General features: G+C 38.9%; 1 protein-coding gene across 1 annotated transcript; it reads left to right on the forward strand.

The window, feature by feature from the left end:
- The first annotated feature begins 210 nt into the window (after nt 1-210).
- Nucleotides 211-24,921, forward strand: grwd1 (glutamate-rich WD repeat containing 1). Its single transcript, XM_061957794.2, has 7 exons — nt 211-448; nt 740-857; nt 15,321-15,495; nt 15,569-15,779; nt 18,461-18,606; nt 18,671-18,862; nt 24,184-24,921. The coding sequence occupies exons 1-7, from the start codon at nt 232-234 to the stop codon at nt 24,526-24,528; spliced, it is 1,404 nt and encodes a 467-aa protein (XP_061813778.1). The 5' UTR covers nt 211-231; the 3' UTR covers nt 24,529-24,921.
- The last annotated feature ends 793 nt before the right edge of the window (nt 24,922-25,714 follow it).

A 25,714-nucleotide genomic window follows, 5' to 3' on the forward strand; every position in this document is an offset into this window, starting at 1 on the left:
TATCATATGATATATGAACACATGAATACAGTTATCATATAATACATGAACACATGAACACAGTTATCATAATATAATAATATAACAATATGAACTGGAAAGACATCAATCTTTAAATGCTAATATCGAACCGAGACTGATACCACCACCGGTATGGACACGGCCGGCTTTGGATCGACCCCACTTCCGTACTTCAAACCACGTGACCGGAAGCAGGGCACCTCGACCAAGATGTCCGCCGCCGATCAAGACACGTTCGCCGAGGAAGGAGACGGCATGGAGGAGCAAGGCGACTCGGCAGACGACGACGAGGGAGTGGACATGGAAGAGGAGGAAGGTGCAGACGGCGAGACCAAAGTCTACGTGCCGGGGATTGAGCCTCTTCAGCCGGGGGAGCGTCTGGAGATGGACCAGTCCGCGTACCGCATGTACCACGAGTGTCAAACAGGCGAGACACTAACTTGCAATATTTATCTTTTTTAATAATGTCTTGTAATCAGACACATATTTATGTTTTTTAACAATGTCTTGTAATATGACACATATTTATGTTTTTAATAATGTCTTGTAATTAGACACGTAATAACATATTTATGTTTGTTTTTTTAATAATGTCTTGTAATTAGACACGTAATGACACATATTTATGTTTTGTTTTAATAATGTCTTCTAATTAGACACGTGATGACACATATTTATGTTTTTTTTTTTTTATAAATAATGTCTTGTTTACGTGCAGGCGCGCCATGTTTGAGCTTCGACATCCTGAAAGATAACAATGGCGACGGAAGGGAAGACTTTCCTCTCTCTATGCTGCTGTGTGCCGGCACTCAGGCCGACAAAGCCATGGCCAACAGGTCGGTGCTTTTATTCCAAATACTAATAAACTATCCATCCATCCATCCATTTTCTACCGCTTATTCCCTTTTGGGGTCGCGGCGGGTGCTGGAGCCTATCTCAGCTACAATCGGGCGGAAGGCGGGGTACACCCTGGACAAGTCGCCACCTCATCGCAGTACTAATAAACTAACTTTATCCAATTATCTAACCTCGTCCTGCGTTAGGGGGCAACTGCGCTTTTATTTTGAAAGGTCCTCAATCACTCACCATCCTAATGTAAGACAAGAACACACGTGTTTCCTTTTTATTCACTTATAACACTACTACTAATCGAGGCAGACTTCACGAGGGACAACAAATATAGTAAAACAATCACTTACAGTACAATCTCTGCTCTCACATTGAGACTGATGTTTATGTCTTCCCGTTTACATCAACAATTTATCTTTATTCTCACAAAGGGTTAGAAAATGTGCCGCAGGCGAGCTTCTAAATCATGAATAAAAGCTAGTAAAAGTCGGCGATCAATGGAGCTAACGGGACTAGTTCTATTACGCCTTTTAAGTGCTCTAGAAACATCCAAAACCCTCTATTAAGGTGTTATATAGACACTGTAAGTATATATGTAATGTAGTAACATTCATAATAACCTAATATTTACATATTTGCTCATTTTAAGCACACAGCACAAAGTTCGCTATTCCCTTCAACAACACTACTACTAATCAAGGCAGACTTCATGAGACAACAAACATAGTAAAACAATCACTTACAGTACAATCTTTGCTCTCACATTGAGACTGATGTTTATATCTTCCCGTTTGCATCAACAATTTATCATTATTCTCACAAAGGGTTAGAAAATGTGCTGCAGGCGAGCTTCTAAATCATGAATAAAAGCTAGTAAAAGTCGGCGAACAATGGAGCTAATGGGACTAGTTCTATTACGCCTTTTAAGTGCTCTAGAAACATTCAAAACCCTCTAAAAAGGTGTTATATACACACTGTAAGTATATATGTAATGTAGTAACATTCATAATAACGTAATATTTACATATTTGCTCATTTTAAGCAAACAGCACAACGTTCGTTATTCCCTTCAACAACACTACTACTAATCAAGGCAGACTTCATGAGACAACAAACATAGTAAAACAATCACTTACTGTACAATCTCTGCTCTCACATTGAGACTGATGTTTATATCTTCCCGTTTGCATCAACAATTTATCATTATTCTCACAAAGGGTTAGAAAATGTGCTGCAGGCGAGCTTCTAAATCATGAATAAAAGCTAGTAAAAGTCGGCGAACAGTGGAGCTAACGGGACTAGTTCTATTACGCCTTTTAAGTGCTCTAGAAACATCCAAAACTCTCTAAAAAGGTGTTATATACACACTGTAAGTATATATGTAATGTAGGAATATTCATAATAACCTAATATTTACGTAATTTGCTCGTTTTAAGCACACAGCGGCATATTAATTTTACAGACTCATCACAACGTTCGCTATTCCCTTCAACAACACTACTACTAATCGAGGCAGACTTCACGAGAGACAACAAATATAGTAAAACAATCACTTACTGTACAACCTCTGCTCTCACATTGAGACTGATGTTTATATCTTCCCGTTTGCATCAACAATTTATCATTATTCTCACAAAGGGTTAGAAAATGTGCTGCAGGCGAGCTTCTAAATCATGAATAAAAGCTAGTACCGGTAAAAGTCGGTGAACAATGGAGCTAACGGGTCTAGTTCTATTACGCCTTTTAAGTGCTCTAGAAACATCCAAAACTCTAAAAAGGTGTTATATACACACTGTAAGTATATATGTAATGTAGTAACATTCATAATAACCTAATATTTACGTAATTTGCTCGTTTTAAGCATACAGCGGCGTATTAATTTTACAGACGCATCACAACGTTCGCTATTCCCTTCAATAACACTACTACTAATCAAGGCAGACTTCATGAGAGACAACAAATATAGTAAAACAATTACTTACTGTACAATCTCTGCTCTCACATTGAGACTGATGTTTATATCTTCCCGTTTGCATCAACAATTGATCATTATTCTCACAAAGGGTTAAAAAATGTGCCGCAGACAAGCTTCTAAATCATTAATAAAAGCTAGTAAAAGTGGAGCTAACGGGTCTAGTTCTATTACGCCTTTTAAATGCTCTAAAAACATCCAAAACCCTCTATTAAGAAGGCTTAGTGGCCACATGCGTGGACAGCACCTTTTAGCTCTTATTTCCAAAATTGTGTACACTACTGAGTTGGGGTCTTATGGCCGCTTATGTGGACACTTATACTGCCATCTGGTGGTGTCAGAAGAGTATAACATACAATGGAATTTGGAGGGGGGAAATTGTAAAAATAAGAATTAGCATGTCACTAAACATGAAGTACACGTTTGTGTACTTATGGACTAAGTACATCATATCAAAAGATGATTCTTAGTTTTTATTCTAATTAGGGTCCAATAAGCCCAAATAGCAAAGAGAAATAAAAAAAAAAGCATGTAAACAAACAGCTTGGGCTTTAAGAGGTTTTAAAAACCAGAATGGAATTTCAACTTTTTTTTATGAATGAGACATCCAGAATGTACGTGAAAATAAAGAATGTTACAATATTAACTATGAAGGTTAAAACACTGAATATTGACAACATATGAACGTCACACCCCCTCTTGATTGACATATTTTACAATAAAGCGAGATGCAACAAAAATACAACAAACACAACGAAATATGAAGGTGAAGGGTACAAAAAACCCTCCTACAATCTGATTTATCACTAAGATTTAGAACTTTGTTGTAAGAATCTCCGTCCGTGTCTGTCCCTGACACCCACATTTCAGGTTCTGGAAACACTCCCCACCCACACTGCTTGGTGCCTCGTCTGAGCTGCTGTGAATTACATTACCATAGTAACTAATTACATTACCATAGTAACTAGTATATTAAAGTTAAAGTACCACTGACAGTCACACACACACACTAGGTGTGGTGAAATTACCCTCTGCGTTTGACCCCATCCCCTTGTTCCACCCCCTGGGAGGTGAGGGGAGTAGTGAGCAGCAGCGGTGGCCGCGCTCGGGAATAATTTTGTTGATTTAGTGATATTATGCAAACGTGCCGATTCCAACCATTGAAATACTTAGTATAGTTCAAGACTTAGTCATTAGAAAACATCACTGCACATCATAATGGCAGCTACACTTTCTATCTTAAAGATCTAAGAAAATTATTTGGGAATGTCCGGCGGGCCGGATTGAAAAGCTTAACGGGCCGCATGTGGCCCCCGGGCCTTAATTTGCCCAGGACTAGTTCTATTACACCTTTTAAGTGCTCTAAAAACATCCTAAACTCTCTATTAAGGTGCAGGGCTCGGATTTGACCGCGTCTTTCATCGTAATGCCCAAAAAAAATTGACCAACATTTGCGGCAAGAACATGCCGTGACCGCCCTTGACTTTTTACTTGTTAATGGACGAGGGATGTAACAGTAAACGGTATAATGATAATTTGCGATAGTTAGTTGTACCGTTTGTTTTTAATTATAATAATTAGAAATAGTTGTGTGTGTGATGGATGTGAGCCACCACTAGGCTGATCAGTGCAACAGCAGGCAGTCATGAATGATAAGCATAATAATAACATACATATACACACACAGGCAGTCATGAATGATAAGCATAATAATAACATACATATACACACACAGGCAGTCATAAATGATAAGCATAATAATAACATACATATACACACACAGGCAGTCATGAATGCTAAGCATAATAATAACATACATATACACACACAGGCAGTCATGAATGATAAGCATAATAATAACATACATATACACACACAGGCAGTCATGAATGATAAGCATAATAATAACATACATATACACACACAGGCAGTCATGAATGATAAGCATAATAACATACATATACACACACAGGCAGTCATGAATGATAAGCATAATAATAACATACATATACACACACAGGCAGTCATGAATGATAAGCATAATAATAACATACATATACACACACAGGCAGTCATGAATGATAAGCATAATAACAACATACATATATACACACACAGGCAGTCATGAATGATAAGGATAACAATAACATACATATACACACACAGGCAGTCATGAATGATAAGCATAATAATAACATACATATACACACACAGGCAGTCATGAATGATAAGGATAACAATAACATACATATACACACACAGGCAGTCATGAATGATAAGCATAATAATAACATACATATACACACACAGGCAGTCATGAATGATAAGCATAATAATAACATACATATACACACACAGGCAGTCATGAATGATAAGCATAATAGCATACATATACACACACAGGCAGTCATGAATGATAAGCATAATAATAACATACATATACACACACAGGCAGTCATGAATGATAAGCATAATAATAACATACATATACACACACAGGCAGTCATGAATGATAAGCATAATAACAACATACATATACACACACAGGCAGTCATGAATGATAAGGATAACAATAACATACATATACACACACAGGCAGTCATGAATGATAAGCATAATAATAACATACATAGGGCTGCAACAACCAATCGATTATAAAAATAGTTGGCGATTAATTTAGTCATCGATTCGTTGGATCTATGCTATGCGCATGCGCAGAGGCAATTTTATTTATTTATTTATTTTTCATAAACTTTTATTTATAAACTGCAACATGTACAAACAGCTGAGAAACAATAATCAAAATAAGTATGGTGCCAGTATGCTTTTTTACTGGAAAGGTTAGAAATGTAGTTTGTTTCTTTTATCCGATTATTAATCGATTAATCGAAGTAATAATCGTCAGATTAATCGATTATCAAATGAATCGTTACTTGCAGCCTTAAACATACATATACACACACAGGCAGTCATGAATGATAAGCATAATAATAACATACATATACACACACAGGCAGTCATGAATGATAAGCATAATAACATACATATACACACACAGGCAGTCATGAATGATAAGCATAATAATAACATACATATACACACACAGGCAGTCATGAATGATAAGCATAATAATAACATACATATACACACACAGGCAGTCATGAATGATAAGCATAATAACAACATACATATATACACACACAGGCAGTCATGAATGATAAGGATAACAATAACATACATATACACACACAGGCAGTCATGAATGATAAGCATAATAATAACATACATATACACACACAGGCAGTCATGAATGATAAGGATAACAATAACATACATATACACACAGGCAGTCATGAATGATAAGCATAATAACAACATACATATACACACACAGGCAGTCATGAATGATAAGGATAACAATAACATACATATACACACACAGGCAGTCATGAATGATAAGCATAATAATAACATACATAGGGCTGCAACAACCAATCGATTATAAAAATAGTTGGCGATTAATTTAGTCATCGATTCGTTGGATCTATGCTATGCGCATGCGCAGAGGCAATTTTATTTATTTATTTATTTTTCATAAACTTTTATTTATAAACTGCAACATGTACAAACAGCTGAGAAACAATAATCAAAATAAGTATGGTGCCAGTATGCTGCTTTTTTTCTTCAATAAAATACTGGAAAGGTTAGAAATGTAGTTTGTTTCTTTTATCCGATTATTAATCGATTAATCGAAGTAATAATCGTCAGATTAATCGATTATCAAATGAATCGTTACTTGCAGCCTTAAACATACATATACACACACAGGCAGTCATGAATGATAAGCATAATAATAACATACATATACACACACAGGCAGTCATGAATGATAAGCATAATAATAACATACATATACACACACAGGCAGTCATGAATGATAAGCATAATAATAACATACATATACACACACAGGCAGTCATGAATGATAAGCATAATAACAATAACATACATATACACACAGGGTTCATGTTGTCAACATATATCAAATAAAAACTAAATAAGATAAGGCTCAGAATGGTTTCTTAACAAAACTTTTCTAACATATAAAGTGCTTTTTTTTGATTGATTGATTGAGACTTTTATTAGTAGATTGCACAGTACAGTACATATTCCCTACAATTGACCACTAAATGGTAACACCCCAATAAGTGTTTCAACTTGTTTAAGTTCACGTTAATCAACATTAAACTGCCTCAAGTTGTTGCTCAGATGAAATAAAATGACAAAACTTTTCTTCTACATATAAAAAGTGCAACATTAAACAGTTTCAAGTCAACTCAGCCTCAGATTAACTTTTATTTTCCCCCCCAGCCTTTCTTTCTTTCTTTCTTTAGTTTATTTGGAACAGGAACACACTTACAGCATAATACATCACACAATTTCATATCATTTCATTTTACATCATGCCCGAAAAGGAGTAGGAAGAAGCAAAGCTTATTTAATCCTACCCCTTTCCCACTTCAGAGCGTTTACAAATATATAGAATCATTTACTGACCTTTTTATATAATAAAATAACATCTATGAATTAGTATACACAACAGTTTTGTAATATGTAATTAATTAATTCAGTCATTATTGACATACTGAGATGAAGAATATATTATTTTCAATAAGGTTGGAAGTATTTCTCATAATTCTTCTTCTTTGTACTTTGTAAGCACCATTATTTTGAACAACCTCTTAAAGGGGAACATTATCACAATTTCAAAATTGTTAAAACCATTAAAAATCAGTTCCCAGTGGCTTATTATATTTTTCTAAGTTTTTTTCAAAATTTTACCCATCACGCAATATCCCTAAAAAAGTTTCAAAGTGCCTGATTTTAACCACCCGTCCATTTTCCTGTGACGTCACATAGTGATGCCGACACAAACAAACATGGCGGAAAGAACAGCAAGCTATAGCGACATTAGCTCGGATTCAGACTCGGATTTCAGCGGCTTAAGCGATTCAACAGATTACGCATGTATTGAAACGGATGGTTGTAGTGTGGAGGCAGGTAGCGAAAACGAAATTGAAGAAGAAACTGAAACTATTGAGCCATATCGGTTTGAACCGTATGCAAGCGAAACCGACGAAAACGACACGACAGCCAGCGACACGGGAGAAAGCGAGGACGAATTCGGCGATCGCCTTTTAACCAACGATTGGTATGTGTTTGTTTGGCATTAAAGGAAAGTAACAACTATCAACTAGGTTTACAATATATGAAATACATTTGGCAACAACATGCACTTTGAGAGTGCAGACAGCCCAATTTTCATCAATTAATATATTCTGTAGACATACCCTCATGTCAGCAGGCCAGGGAAGCTAGGGTCGATATTCATCTCTTGATCATCTTCGGTGGCATAAGGGACGGTGTGAGCCAAGACATCCAGGGGGTTTAGCTCGCTCGTCTGCGGGAACAAACTGCCGCCATTGCTTGCCGTGCTACCGAGGTCCTTTGTCCCTGAATTCAATGGGGGTCTGGCGGCAGATTTCTTTGACTTTATGGTTGGAAATGCATCTGCTTTGAGTGTCGCAGGATATCCACACATTCTTGCCATCTCTGTCGTAGCATAGCTTTCGTCGGTAAAGTGTGCGGAACAAACGTCCAATTTCTTGCCACTTTGGCATCTTTGGGCCACTGGTGCGACTTGAATCCGTCCCTGTTCGTGTTGTTACACCCTCCGACAACACACCGACGAGGCATGATGTCTCCAAGGTACGGAAAACAGTCGAAAAAACGGAAAATAACAGAGCTGATTTGACCCGGTGTTTGAGAAAATGGCGGATTGCTTCCCGATGCGACGTCACGTTGTGACGTCATCGCTCCGAGAGCGAATATTGAATTCGCCAAAATTCACCCATTTATAGTTCGGAAATCGGTTAAAAAAAAATATGGTCTTTTTTTCTGCAACATCAAGGTATATATTGACGCTTACATAGGTCTGGTGATAATGTTCCCCTTTAAAGTGGATCATATGAGTACACTTTTGAACTTCTTTACTTAATCCATTCCATCATTTAATTCCACATACTGATATGCTAAAAGTTCTAAGTGTTGTACGTGCATATAAATGTTTTCAATTATTTTTTCCTCTAAGGTTATATTTCTCCTCTTTAGTTGAGAAGAATTGTTGTACATTCTTTGGTAGCAGGTTATAGTTTGCTTTGTACATCATTTTAGCTGTTTGCAATTTTACCAAAGTCACCAACCCTGGTGACTTTCACTCAATCTTCATGTTTTTTGCCAGCAAAATCAGTTTTTATCCACATTGTCTGCAGAAAGAAGAAGTGGCTCAAAATCTAGTTTTTAATGCAATATTGACTTAAATCTGCTGCTATAAAAACATTTGTTATTGCTTTAGCCCTGCCTGACTCACCGAGAAGAAGCTGCTTGAATGCGGTGTTCGCACCACGCTCGTCTTTCTTGTCGTTGAAGAGATGTTCACTTGGGGGTGGTGCTGCTTCAAACGGGTTAGCATGTTTGACGTGTTGCCAGAAGCAGCTGCTGAACAATGTCGGCAAACTGCTTTCGCTTTGTTGTCGTAGCCCGGTCGCTGCTAGCATGCCATGTGTTGCGCCTCGGTGTGCATTGTTTACACAACGTTCTTAATATGTCCGTGTGGAAACTCCTTCGGTACACCTCTGAACCGAACCACCCCCGTACCGAAACGGTTCAATACAAATACACGTATCATTACACCCTTAGTATATATGTGTGTGTGTGTGTGTGTTTTTGTGTGGATGTATTCATTTATTCATCCATGGGATGGCTTGGTTGGTAGAGTGGCTGTGACAGCAACTTGAGGGTTTCAGGTTCGATCCCTGCTCACACAATCCTCGTCACTGCCGTTGTGCCCTTGGGCAAGATACTTTACCCACCTGCTCCCAGTGCCACCCACACTGGTGTCAATGTAACTTAGTTAATGGGTTTCACTCTGTATACTGTGAGAAAAGCGCTATATAAATATGATTCACTTCACTTTTTCCACATTTTATGTTGCAGCTTTATTCCAAAATGGAATACATTCGTTTGTGTCCTCAAAATTCTGCACACAATACCCCATAGTGACAATGTTGTAATGTTTTTAGAGCTCTTTTGAAATGCATAAAAAATCCAAGAGACTTTGGTTTGTAAGTATTCACAGCCTTTGCCATGAAGCTCAAATGTGAGCTCTACATTTCTCCGCCAAGGCTGTGAATACTTATGTACTTGTCATTTCTTAGCTTTTTATTTCTAACACATTTTGTTTTTTAAAAGCTCTAAAAAAGCATTGTCATCATAGAGTGTTGTGTGTAAAATTTTGAGGACAAAAATGGATTTATTCCATTTTTGGAATCGTGCTGCAACATATGTGGAAAAAGTGACACGTCGTGAATACTTTCCGGATGCACTTGATTGAGTCCTGCTGGGATTAATTAACATTATTTGCGGTGATTGGCAGCATTGCAACATCCTGAAGGGTCCTTAGAGAAGATTACTGCAATACTACTACATGCTGAAATGTGAAATACTGCGTACTATTATTTTTATTTGGCGCTTCCCTTTTAGGGGAAATATTTCTGCGGACATTTTGAGCGTGATTGTTGAAGAGACAATAGTGCTGGGATACTTGGCAGTGCTTCCACATTTAAACCGTGCGACTTATCACCGCAGCAAAAAGGCCAGATGGAAACGATCACTAAAATAAACCATGGCTTCTTTCCAGAAGCTGTCTCCTTAAATCATGTCAGCAAGGAAGCCCCTAGACTCTCATTTCAGCATTCACACAATAAATTCTCTTAGTCTCTCTTCTCCCTATTATTCTTCTTGCGTCAACGTTTGGCGCTCTACCACTTCCACGTTTCTCAACCTTTCCAACACGAAAATGTTGGACTGGTTTTGGACACGGTGATATTTTTACATGTTGAAAATGAATGGACACATTCCCTTTGAGCTTGGAGTCTTTCAAGTTCAAGTAGTTGGTGTTACCTCACATTTTTAAAGGTACAAGCTAGTAGTTTGCTTAAAATATATACCGTATTTTCCGCACTATAAGGCGCACCTAAAAACCACAATTTTTCTCAAAAGCTAACAGTGCGCCTTATAACCCGGTGCGCTTTATTACGATTAATTTTCATAAAGTTTCGATCTCGCAACTTCGGTAAACAGCCGCCATCTTTTTTCCCGGTAGAACAGGAAGCGCTTCTTCTTCTACGCAAGCAACCGCCAAGGAAAGCACCCGCCCCCATAGAACAGGAAGCGCTTCAAGCAACCACCCGCCCCCGGAAGAAGAAGAAAAAACGCGCGGATATCACCGTACGTTTCATTTCCTGTTTACATCTGTAAAGACCACAAAATGGCTCCTACAAAGGACAAGGATCCGGTTCATAAAAAGACGCAATCTCTCCATCCGCACACGGATTACTACCGTATTTCACAGCAACTGATATTCCTGTGAACTGCACTGTGGAACGGGAGCACGTACGGTGAATATTCGCACCACAGGGAATGAGGAGTCATCCTTCACTGTGGTTCTAGCTTGCCATGCTAACTTCCACCCATCCAAAAGAGACCTTTCCAGCCGGCGTCATCATAAAAGCTAACTCGAAGGGATGGATGGATGAAGAAAAGATGAGCGAGTGGTTAAGGGAAGTTTACGCGAAGAGGCCGGGTGGCTTTTTTCACACAGCTCCGAAGGCGAACACACCTTCACTAAGACGGGCAGATAGCGCCGGTCGACATACGCCAACATCTGCCAGTGGATCGTAAATGCCTGGGCAGATAGTTTCGGTCACAACTGTGGTCCGAGCTTTCCGGAAGGCAGGATTCACAGAACTGCTGCACAACAACAGCGACACTGAATCCGATGACTTCGACGAGGCGGAGCCGGCCATTTTTGGATCCCACGCTTGCGCAACTTTTCAATTCGGACACCGAAGACGAAGAATTCGAAGGATTTACGAATGAAGAATAACTTCAGAAGGTGAGCGCTATGTTTATTTTGTGTGTTGTGACATTAACGTTCGAGCAACATTATGTTGCTATTTATTGCTCTACACCATTTTGAATTTTACTATGTTTGTGATTGCACATTTGCGTACATTTTGGGACAGAGTTGTTAGAACGCTGGTTTTCAATATATTATTAAAGTTTGACTGAACTATCTGACTGTTTTTTTGACATTCACTTTAGCGCAGCGTTTTTTTGACATTCACTTTAGCGCAGCGTAGGCGCGGCTTTTAGTCCGGGGCGGCTTATTGGTGGACAAAATTATGAAATATGTAATTCATAGAAGGTGCGGCTAATAATCCGGTGCGCCTTATAGTGCGGAAAATACGGTATTTGCAACATTTACTGTTCACAACCTAACTTCCAAAGTGTTGTAAGTAGGGATGTCCGATAATGGCTTTTTGCCAATATCTGATATTCCGATATTGTCTAACTCTTTAATTACCGATACCGATATCAACCGATACCGATATCAACCGATATATACAGTCGTGGAATTAACACATTATTATGCCTAATTTGGACAACCAGGTATGGTGAAGATAAGGTACTTTTAAAAATTTTTTTATAAAATAAGATAAATAAATTAAAAACATTTTCTTGAATAAAAAAGAAAGTAAAACAATATAAAAAGAGTTACATAGAAACTAGTAATGAATGAAAATGAGTCAAATGAAGTGTTAAAGGTTAGTACTATTAGTGGAGCAGCAGCACGCACAATCATGTGTGCTTACGGACTGTATCCCTGCAGACTGTATTGATATATATTGATATATAATGTAGGAACCACAATATTAATAACAGAAAGAAACAACCCTTTTGTGTGAATGAGTGTAAATGGGGGAGGAAGGTTTTTTGGGTAAAAACGATACCGATAATTAAAAAAACAATACCGATAATTTCCGATATTACATTTTAACGCGTTTATCGGCCGATAATATCGGCAGGCCGATATTATCGGACATCTCTAGTTGTAAGCATTATATCCCCCCCTTCCGGCCACGTAAACTACGCGGTACCTCAGGGGTGTCCAAACTACGGCCCGTCAGCCTCTTCCATTTGGCCAGCGAGGCGTCACGAGTTCAACAAAGCCTTGCTTCCAAATTATTTTAGATACCAGACGGTCTTTGAATGCTACATATTTGATGCCATGTGAGTAAATCAGATCAATGACCCTTGAAAGTACTTCAAAATGATAGCACAGCATTTACTTGTATAACATCATCCAAACAACCTTCTCTAGTCATGGTGCAAAAAAAATGCAACTAATAAAAGTCAACACGCGTGGTCACACAGCCTGCTCCATTATATTAATTGTGTGTGTGTGTTATATATATATATACATATATATATATATATATATATGTGTATATATATATATATATGTATGTATGTATGTGTGTGTATATGTATATATATATATATATACATATATATATATGTATATATATATATATACATATATATGTATATATGTGTATATTTATATATATATACATATATATATGTGTATATATATATATATATGTGTGTGTATATATATATATATATATATATATATATATATATGTATATATATATATAATGTGTGTGTATATATATGTATATATCAGTGACGTGCAGTCACTAGAGGCAGGTGAGGCAGGGCCTCACCTGCCATCATGGAAAGAAAAAAAATTTAAAATGAAAAAAATATATATTAAATTGTTAAATGTATCCAGTGATTATACTATAAAGTTATTTTCCATTTAACTTCACCAGTTTTAGATTATTTTTATTCAAAATCGCTGAATTTTCACATTTGCCGTTCAAATACTGAGAAGAGACGGTGCGGTGAACAGCAGCCAGTCGAGGCACGTCACTCAGTGCCTCAACATGGACGGACTCGGCTAACTGCTTGCCTGCTGTGCAGTGAAACTGTATTGCTATATGAACTATATTATACATTTCCATAGTTTAGTTAGCTGAGGTATATAATGTACAGTGTATTTTGTCAACAACTGTATGTGTGTAAAGTATTTCTTGGGATGAGCGATCATAAAACGGCTGCAAAAGACGCACTGGCTGAGGCTCCAGTAGCCACGCCTCCTGCACCCCCGCCGTAGAATGCACGGCAACCCCTGATGGGAGTGTTATATCAACTAAAGCCCACACTTAAACTTTCCACGTGCAAGATTGAATCTATTTAAAAAAGTTATTTCATAAGAAGCCAAAAAGTGCAAAAACAATAATGTTCGTGTTGGAGGAGTTGCGAATGACTGCTGGGCCACAACATTAGGTACGCCTGCAGACTGCAGGTGTATCTAATTCACAACTCCTCCAACACGAACATTATTGTTTTTGCACTTTTTGGCTTCTTATTAAATAACTTTTGTAACCTATTTTCATGAGCTTTCCTCTTTGTGATGTTAAGTTCCTGTTATGCGCTGTTATACAGTATATGCCTTGAGCTCTTATTTTGAAGGCGCTAAGAGCGGAATTTTGACACGTTGGAGTGGAGCGGAAGTTTTTGAAAGAAGGTAAATAAAGTGGTCCTCGTGTAAACTGGATCCTCCGTGTTTGTTATTTTGTAGTTTCATACAGTATAGGCGACATTTATAAACCCTCGGTTACACTTTTTTAAATAGATTCAATCTTGCACGTGGAAAGTTGAAGTGAGGGCTTAGTTGATATAACACTCCCATCAGGGGGTGCATTAATCAGCACAACAGCGGCGCACTTATAAGTAAAGGTAAGACCATAATAACGTTTTTTTTTTTTTTAAATGTGCTTTTTTGTGTGCTACAGTTTGTATGTGTAAAGTTAAAGTTAAGTTAAAGTACCAATGATTGTCACACACACTTGGTGTAATGAAATTTGTCCTCTGCATTTGACCCATCCCCTTGTTCACCCCCTGGGAGGTGAGGGGAGCAGTGGGCAGCAGCGGCGCTGATCCCGGGAATCATTTTTGGTGATTTAACCCCCAATTCCAAGCCTTGATGCTGAGTGCCAAGCAGGGAAGAATGCTGGTATGAGCTTTTAAACATAACCCGTTAACTGCTGCCAATCAAAGGGTGAATAAGATACTCTTTAGGGTTCATATGTTTGTAAATCTGACTGTGATGAAGTCAGTGCCTCACCAGCCATCAACCTCACCGCACGTCACTGGTGTATATATATATATATATATATATATATATATATATATATATATATATATATATACATACATACACACACACACACACACATACATACATATATACACGTGTGTGTGTGTGTAAAAGTAATTGGTTTTCGGTCCTCGACCAAATTTTTTCCGCCCAATGTGGCCCCCAAGTTAAATAGTTTGGACATATCTGATAAAAATGTTTATACTCGTATATATTTATATGTATGTGCATATATACAGTATGTATAAACATATATTAGCAAATGTTGCTTTTCCCGCCTGCAGACTGCTGATCATGCGCATGCACAACCTTCACGGGACAGAGAAAGCCAAGAAGGAAGAGGACGAGGAAAGCAGCGAGGAAAGCAGTGAGGAAGAGGATGAGGACGAAGGTGCAAGTAAGAAGCCACTGATGGAGCTGGCCATGATGCCTCATTTTGGAGCCATCAACAGAGTCCGAGTACGTCCACTTCTCTCTGCTTCACACGCCATTTTTGCTGGAACCTTCTTAGGATTGCCTCTGACTCTCGCAGGTGACGCGGCGCAGCGAGCAGACGCTGGCCGCCGTCTGGTCGGAGAAGGGGCAGGTGGAAATATTTGACCTCCGACCTCAGCTGGAGGCTGTGCACAGTTCTGCCGCCATGAAGACTTTCATGCAGCAGCAGAAGGAAGCGACGGCACTTTTCAGCTTCTCTGGTCACATGACGGAAGGATACGCCATTGATTGGTCGCCGTTGGTGCCTGGTAGGTGACTCAGAACCTGTCATGTTTTCATCGGACATCCAAGTGTAAGAATAAGTGAAGAAGTGAAACCTACATTTAGGAACTTCATTTGTTGCTGAACCGGGTGCGTGAATCTAAAAGTTTATAAAGTGAAGCAAATTTCTTCATTAGAAACAGTATACAAATAACAGGGATCCCAGATGTCTTCTATTTAGCAAACTCTGCTGTTGTAGCGCAGTGATTCTCAATCTCTAGTCAATCACTTCATTCCGAGGTGGCCAAACTTGCCCTCAAGACCTCACGAGTACAACAAAGCAGCGCACTGTGGAGTACTTTCAAGATAATGTCAAACACCAGACACTTTCTGAATGCCACATATTTGATGACATCTTGTGGACAATGTGAGTAAATTACATCAATGACCTTTGAAATAATAGCACAGCATTTACTTATATGACACAATCCAAACAACCTTCCCTTGTCATGGTGCAAAAAAAAATAAAGATGTCTGATAATGGCTTTTTTGCCGATATCCGGATATTGTCCAACTCTTAATTACCGATTCCGATATCAGGCGATACCGATATATACAGTCGTGGAATGAACACATTATTATGCCTAATTTTGTTGTGATGCCCCGCTGGATGCATTAAACAATGTAACAAGGTTTTCCAAAATAAATCAACTCAAGTTATGGAAAAAAATGCCAACATGGCACTGCCATATTTATTATTTTTTTTAATGTGCCTCAAAACAGCAGCTTGGAATTTGGGACATGCTCTCCCTGAGAGAGCATGAGGAGTTTGAGGTGGGCGGGGTTGAGGTGTGTGGGGGGGTGGTAGCGGGGGGGAGTGTATTGTAGCGTCCCGGAAGAGTTAGTGCTGCAAGGGGTTCTGGGTATTTGTTCTGTTGTGTTTATGTTGTGTTACGGTGCGGATGTTCTCCCGAAATGTGTTTGTCATTGTAACAGTGTTAAAGTTGTTTATATGGCCACCCTCAGTGTGACCTGTATGGCTGTTGACCAAGTCTGCCTTGCATTCACTTGTGTGTGTGAAAAGCCGTAGATATTATGTGACTGGGCCGGCACGCGAAGGCAGTGCCTTTAAGGTTTATTGCCGCTCTGTACTTCTCCCTATGTCCGTGTACACAGTGACCTTTTAAAAAGTCATACATTTTACTTTTTGAAACAGATACCGATAATTTCCGATATTACATTTTAAAGCATTTATCGGCCGATAATATCAGACATCTCTAAAAAAAAATGCATCTAAGATAAACGCCAACACACATGGTCACACATAACACAACGTAATATAGTGCATGATGGGAAATATGTAAAACACTCTCTCCACACTTATCCATGTTTGGCGCATTATAGGTGCCTAAAATTTCTGATTGATACAAAACTTTTAGAAGGTCATCACAGAAGTACGGTAAACTAGGTAAGAGTTGAACTTTCAAATGTCCAGTTATATTCATTATATTAAATATATCCATCATACGTATTAGGTTTGGTCCGATACTAATATTTTAGTACCGGTGCCAAAATGTATTTCGATAATTTTCGGTACTTTTCTAAATAAAAGGGGACCACAAAAAATGGCATTATTGTCTTTATTTTAACAAACAATGTTAGTGTACATGAAACATATGTTTATTATTGTAATTTAGTCCTTAAATAAAATAGTGAACATACTAGACAACTTGTCTTTTAGTAGTAAGTAAACAAACAAAGACTCCTAATTAGTCTGCTGACGTATGAAGTCACTCTATTATTTTGTACACATTATAAAGGACAAACTGTAAAAATGGATTATTAATCTACTTGTTCATTTACTGTTAATATCTGCTTATTTTCTGTTTCAACATGTTCTATCTACACTTCTGTTAAAATGTAATAATCACTTATTCTTCTCTTCTTTGATACTTTACATTAGTTTTGGATGATACCACACATTTAGGTGTGGATCTGATACCAAGTAGTTACAGGATCATACATTGGTCATATTCAAAGTCCTCATGTGTCCAGGGACGTATTTCCTGACTTTATAAACATAATATTATTTTTTTTTAAAAAGGAAAAAAGATTTTGTGATGCGAAAAAATATATATGTAATTATAGTAGTATTGACTAGATACGCTCTTGTACTTGGTATCATTACAGTGGATGTCAGGTGTAGATCCACCCATGGCATTTGTTTACATAGTGACGCCGGTGAGCTATTGTATCCTCCTACGGTGTGTAGTGAAGCATGTTTAGCTATTCCTCGTCCTCCAGTGATAATGTTACTTGTAAGAAACTAACTTTATTTTTAACATGTTCTATCTACACTTCTGTTAAAATGTAATAATCACTTATTCTTCTCTTATTTGATACTTTACGTACATTAGTTTTGGATGATACCACATATTTAGTTATCGATCCGATACCAAGTAGTTACAGGATCATACATTGGTCATATTCAAAGTCCTCATGTGTCCAGGGATGTATTTACTGACTTAATAAACATAATATGAATTTTTTTTTAAAAGGATTAAAGATTGTGTGACGATAAAATATATATGGATGTAATCATAGACTAGATACGCCATTATACCTGGTATCATTACAGTGGATGTCAGGTGTAGATCCACACACACTAAAAATCCAACTGGACTCAAAAGAAGATTGTGACTGGGAGGAAACGTGTTTGTGCCCGCAGGTCGTCTTGTCAGCGGCGACTGCAAGAAGAACATCCACATGTGGGAGCCGCAGGAGGGCGGAGCTTCCTGGCGTATCGACCAGCGGCCCTTCAGTTCCCACAGCAAGTCCGTGGAGGACCTGCAGTGGTCGCCCACGGAAGCCACGGTACTTAGTCCTGCGCCGGGAACCAAACCTTGCATCCAGAAATGACGGCGGGGCTTCGTTTCAGGTGTTTGCTTCCTGCTCTGTCGATTGCTCCATCCGCGTTTGGGACATCCGAGCCCCGCCCAACTCCATGCTGGCGGCCAATGAGGCGCACGCGTCAGACATCAACGTCATCAGCTGGAACAGAACGGAGCCCTTCCTCCTGTCGGGGGGGGATGACGGACTCCTCAAAGTGTGGGACCTGCGGCAGTTTAAGGTAACATGGTCACCAGTCTAATACCAATACCGCTCTGATATCTACTATGGATACTTGTACAGTGTAGACATAGTAACTCCAGTTGTAAACAAGACCAGACTATTGACTATTTTCACTGTCACTGAACTGTCACGTTGTGTAAATGGTAAATAACAACAAATCCTTTTCAACTTATATTCAATTGAATAGACTGCAAAGACAAGATATTTCATGTTCACACTGAGAAACTTTCTTATTTTCTGCCAAAATTAGCTCATTTTGAATTTTAAGCCTGCAACATGTTTCAAAAAAGCTGGCACAAGTGGCAAAAAAGAGTGATAAAGTTGAGGAATGCTCTTATTTGGAACATCCCACAGGTGAACAGGCTAATTGGGAACAGGTGGGTGCCATGATTGGGTATAAAAGCAGCTTCCATGAAATGCTCAGTCATTCACAAACAAGGACGGGGCGAGGGTCACCACTTTGTCAACAAATGCCTGAGCAAATTGTTTAAGAACAACATTTCTCAAGCAAGGAATTGAGGGATTTCACCATCTACGCTCCGTAATATCATCAAAAGGTTCAGAGAATGTGGAGAAATCACTGCACGTAAGCCATGATATTACGCACCTTGGATCCCTCAGGCTGTACTGCATCAAAAAGCGACATCAGTGTGTAAAGGATATCACCACATGGGCTCAGGAACATTTCAGAAAACTACTGTCAATAACTACAGTTGGTTGCGACATTTGTAAGTGCAAGTTAAAACTCTACTATGCAAAGCCACAGCAATTTATCAACAACACCCAGAAACGCTTCGCTGGGCCTGAGCTCATCTAAGATGGACTGATGCAAAGTGGAAAAGTGTTCTGTGGTCTGACGAGTCCACATTTCGAATTGTTTTTGGAAACTGTGGACGTCGTGTTCTCCCGACCAAAGAGGAAAAGAACCATCCGGACTGTTCTAGGGTGAAAGTGGAAAAGGCAGCATGTGTGATGCTATGGGGGTGTATTAGTGCCCAAGACATGGGTAACTTACACATCTGTGAAGGCACCATTAATGCTGAAAGGTACATACAGCTTTTGACTTAGAATTTTAAAAAAAAGAATTTTCTCAGTGTGAACATGAAATATCTTGTCTTTGCAGTCTATTCAATTGAATATAAGTTGAAAAGGATGTGTTGTATTCTCTTTTTATTTACCATTTACACAACTATACCTCTGCATAACATTGTTAGATTATTAACATTGAAGGTAACAACACACCGTGTCTTTCCTCGTCAATACCAGTCATCAGCCTACTTCACTACTAACAATGTTGGTATCAGCTTACTTCACTACTAACAATGTTGGTATCGGCCTACTTCACTACTAACAATGTTGTTATCAGCTTACTTCACTACTAACAATGTTGGTATCGGCCTACTTCACTACTAACAATGTTGTTATCAGCTTACTCCACTACTAACAATGTTGGTATTGGCCAATTTTTACTACTAACAGTGTTGGTATCGGCCTACTACCCTCCTAACAATGTTGGTTTCGGCCTACTTCACTACTAAACATATTGGTATCGGCCTATTTCACTACTAACAATGTTGGCATCGGCCAATTTGTACTACTAACAGTGTGGGTATCGGCCTACTTCCCTACCAACAATGTTGGTATCGGCCTACTTCACTACTAACAATGTTGTTATCGGCCTACTTCCCTACCAACAATGTTGGTATCAGCCTATTTCACTACTAACGATATTGGTATCGGCCTACTTCACTACTAACAATGTTGGTATTGGCATACTTCACTACTAACAATGTTGTTATCGGCCTACTTCCCTACCAACAATGTTGGTATCGGCCTACTTCACTACTAACAATGTTGTTATCGGCCTACTTCCCTACCAACAATGTTGGTATCAGCCTATTTCACTACTAACGATATTGGTATCGGCCTACTTCACTACTAACAATGTTGGTATTGGCATACTTCACTACTAACAATGTTGTTATCGGCCTACTGCACTACTAACAATGTTGTTATCGGCCTACTTCCCTACCAACAATGTTGGTATCGGCCTATTTCACTACTAACAATATTGGTATCGGCCTACTTCACTACTAACAATGTTGGTATCGGCCTACTTCACTACTAACAATGTTGGTATTGGCATACTTCACTACTAACAATAAATATTTGGTATCAGCCTACTTCACAACTAATAATCAATAACGGTTCCTTATAATAATCAATATTGGTGTTGATCTACTATCCTAATAATAAATATTGGTATCGACCTACTTCACTACTAATAATTAATATTGGTTATCGAACTACTTTCCTTCTAATAATCAATATTGGTATTGACCTACTTTCCTTCTAATAATCAATATTGGTATTGACCTACTTCACTACTAATAATCAATATTGGTATCAACCTACCTCACTACTAATAATCAATATTGGTATCGACCTACTTCCCTTCTAATAATCAATATTGGTATTGGCCTACATCACTACTAATATTCAATATTGGTTATTGGCCTACTTTCCTTCTAATAATCAATATTGGTATCAACCTACTTCACTTCTAATAATCAATATTGGTATCGACCTACTTCACTACTAATATCGGTTATCGACCTACTTCCCTTATAATAATCAATATTGGTATCAACCTACTCCAGTACTAATAATCAATATTGGTATCCACCTACTTCACTTCTAATAATCAATATTGGTATGCACCTACTTCACTTCTAATAATCAATATTGGTATTGACCTACTTCACTTCTAATAATCAATATTGGTATTGACCTACTTCATTTCTAATAATCAATATTGGTATCAACCTACTCCACTACTAATAATCAATATTGGTATTGACCTACTTCACTTCTAATAATCAATATTGGTATCGACCTACTTCACTACTAATAATCAGTATCGGCCCTGAAAAGAAGATATCGTCAATCTGGAATTCAAGTGGACTTTTTCTTCAAACATTTCTAGTTAGTTCTTATTGGAGTAATCTGGATCAGAAAGCAGTGAGTTTGAAACCGTGCTGAGTCGCGGTGTAGTGTCAATGAATCCAGATCTGATCCAGATCAACATGGATTGAAGGTGTCTTCTGATTAGAGGTGGGTGGAGTAGCCAGAAATTGTACTCAAGTAAGAGTACTGTTACTTTAGAGATGTTTTATTCCAGTAAAAGTAAGGAGTAGTCACCCAAATATTTACTTGAGTAAAAGTAAAAAGTATGTTGTGAAAAAACTACTCAAGTACTGAGTAACTGATGAGTAACCTGTTCGTTTAATGATGACGGCAACAAATAATGCACAAAAACATAAAAATAGCAAAGAGCAAATTCAGAGCCAGGAATATCTCTTAATCAACTAAAACAATAATATATATTAAATAATAATACATTAACATACAAAAAATGAAGGCAAATTGAGCCACAATAACTTGACAGCACCATAGGCTCGGTAGGCAGAGATTACAAAGGAAAATAACAAGTTAGCCTTTACGCAAACCATAAACTGATAGGTGTGGGCTGCATTGATTGATTAACGTGGACCCCGACTTAAACAAGTGTAAAAAGTTATTGGAGTGTTACCATTTAGTGGTCAATTGTAGGGAATATGTACTGTACTGTGCAATCTACTAATAAAAGTCTCAATCAATCAATCAATCTCCTGAGAACACACTGTGCACTTCTGATTGGTGTTTCTATGCATGTGTGTGTGTGTGCGACTGTGAGAGTGTCTTTGTCTGTCTGAAATTTTGATTGATTGATTGAAACTTTTATTATGAGGCTGCAGTGCGTTAATAAATGTCCCCACATGATGTACATTTGACAGTGATTCATAGCAGGGAAGCTAAAATCAGCCTTCGGTATACTTGCCAACCTTGAGACCTCCGATTTCGGGAAGTGGGCGTGGCGGGGGCGTGGTTAAAAGGGGAGGAGTATATTTACAGCTAGAATTCACCAAGTCAAGTATTTCATATATATATATATATATAAGAAATACTTGACTTTCAGTGAATTCTAGATATATATATATATATATATATATATATATATATATATATATATATATATATATATATATATATATATATATATATATATATATATATATTTATTTTATTATATATATATATATATATATATATATATATATATACGTATATATATATTTATACGTGTGTGTGTGTGTGTGTGTGTGTGTGTATATATATATGTATGTATGTATGTATGTATGTATGTATGTATGTATATATATGTGTGTATATATATGTATGAGAAATACTTGAATTTCAGTGTTCATTTATTTACACGTATACACACACACAACACTCATCTACTCATTGTTGAGTTAAGGGTTGAATTGTCCATCTTGTTCTATTCTCTGTCACTATTTTTCTAACCATGCTGAACACCCTCTCTGATGATGCATTCTGCTTCGTCTCCTTGTTGTGTGCGCAGTTGTGCACTGCACTCTCTAAAAGCCCTAGATGTTATTGTCACATATGCATGTACAGTAGATGGCAGTATTGTCCTGTTTAAGAGTGTCACAACATTGCTGTTTACGGCAGACGAACTGCTTTACGGTAGACGAAAACGTGACTGCTGTTGTTGTGTGTTGTTGCCGCGCTGGGAGGACGTTAATGAAACTGCCTAACAATAAACCCACATAAGAAACCAAGAACTCGCCCTCCATCCTTCTACAGTTATAACGTGATTGGGCAGGCACGCTGTTTATATTGTGGGAAAGCGGACGTGAAAACAGGCTGTCGACATGTCACTCAGGTCCGCATGGAGCTGGAGGGGGCGTGGCCTCCAGCTCCGCCTGAATTTCGGGAGATTTTCGGGAGAAAATTTGTCCCGGGGGGGTTTCGGGAGAGGCGCTGAATTTCGGGAGTCTCCCGGAAAATTGCGGGAGGGTTGGCAAGTATGGCCTACGGTGACAGCCAAAATATCTACTAACGTTACTTACCGCCATGTGCTTCCTCAAATTTGACGTTGAGTTCATGTAAGCTTAAGCTTGTTGTTTACCGCTGAAACTTTATGTGCAGTTCATCATGTGACCGCCTGGCTCTGTTTGATTGGTGAAACGGAGTCAAACGTCACCAGTGACTGCATTTGATTGGTGAAATGCAGGCATGTGATAGATCGCGTTACTACCCACCTCTGCTTCTGATACCTTGAATGAAACAATGCAACATGAGTCAGAGAGTGCAATACAGATCTGGTTCTGATCCAGCAATGTAAACACCAGCCTGTCCAATCTGACTCCGCCCTCTGACTCCGCCCTCTGACTCTGCCTTCTGACTCCGCAGACGGGCAGGCCCGTGGCCACCTTCAAGCAGCACGGCGCCCCCATCACCTCAGTGGAGTGGAGCCCGGCCGACCCCGGCGTGTTCGCCGCGTCCGGCGCCGACGACGTGGTCAGCCAGTGGGATCTGTCGGTGGAGTCATGTGACACCAAGGTGCAGTCATGTGACACTAAGGTGCAGTCATGTGACACCAAGGTGCAGGACCTGCATGGTCTGCCCCCCCAGCTGCTCTTCCTGCACCAGGGACAGTCTGACATCAAGGAGATCCACTGGCACCCCCAAGTCCCTGGTGTCCTGGTCTCCACCGCCCTCTCTGGGTTCAACGTGTTCAGGACCATCTCTGTCTAGTCCCAGTACTACCGCAGTACTACTCCTACTACCGCAGTACTATACGTACTACCGCTGTACTACAGGTACTACCGCCGTACAACAGGTGCTACCGCCGTACTACCGCAGTACTACAGGTACTACTGCCGTACTACAGGTACTACCGCAGTACTACACGCACTACCGCAGTACTACACGTACTACCGCAGTACTACACGTACTACTGCCGTACTACAGGTACTACCACTGTACTACCGCCGTACTACAGGTACTACCGCTGTAGTACAGGTACTACCGCAGTAGTACCGCAGTACTACATGTACATGACATACTTCACTTTTCTACCCATCTGTCCATAAGTCCACACACGTCTTTGAAGTACCGCCACAAATAAAAGCAAGTACTATGGGGAAAGGCTCGTACTCGTCTACCTTCAAAGTACACACTCCATGGTATATTTCGGCGCGGTCATGCTAACGTTAGCATGCTAACAGCACGTGTCGAGTAGCAGAGTTTGAAATGAGCTAACATGCTAACAGTTAGCCTATGTCAAGTACAAAAATATATGACCGAGGTGTAAGCTACACCCTGCAACATTAGCCACCAGGCTAACGTTAGCATGGTCACGTTAGCTATGAGCATTTTGACCAAACGATTTCAGCGCCCACATTTTTCATCCGATTCAAAGCGTTGGTCTCCTTCGCCACACCCGGGCTATTATTTGGGTCTAGGCCTCAACTTCCAACATTTCCAGGAGTTCCACCTTTTACTAGTATTTTTCTTCCCATTTGAAATACATCTTTCAAACTTTCGCATTTCTCAAACCCTTCCAAAGTTAAAATAGCCAACATGCTAACGGAAGCATGCTAACAGTTAGCTTACGTCAAGTAGCAAAACAAATATGACTGAGGTGTCGTTAGGCTATATCTGGAAAATTAGCGCTAGCAAGGTAACATTAGTTAAGAGCATTTTGACTAAAGAATGTCTTCAGCGCCCACATTTTTTTTTTATCTGAATCAAAACGTTTATGTTAGCAATTTTAGCTAATTTCGTCAGTATGCGCCTACCTCAGTCACGTATGTTGCTTCTTTGCACATGCTGTTAGCATGCTAACAGTTAGCCTGTAGGCTATACCTTTAAAATTAGATGACCAAAAGGCTACCACACTTACGTTAGCATGGTAAATTAGCAAGGAGCATTTTGACTT

The sequence above is a fragment of the Nerophis lumbriciformis genome, linkage group LG04, assembly GCF_033978685.3.
Source record: "Nerophis lumbriciformis linkage group LG04, RoL_Nlum_v2.1, whole genome shotgun sequence".
Lineage (NCBI taxonomy): Eukaryota > Metazoa > Chordata > Actinopteri > Syngnathiformes > Syngnathidae > Nerophis > Nerophis lumbriciformis.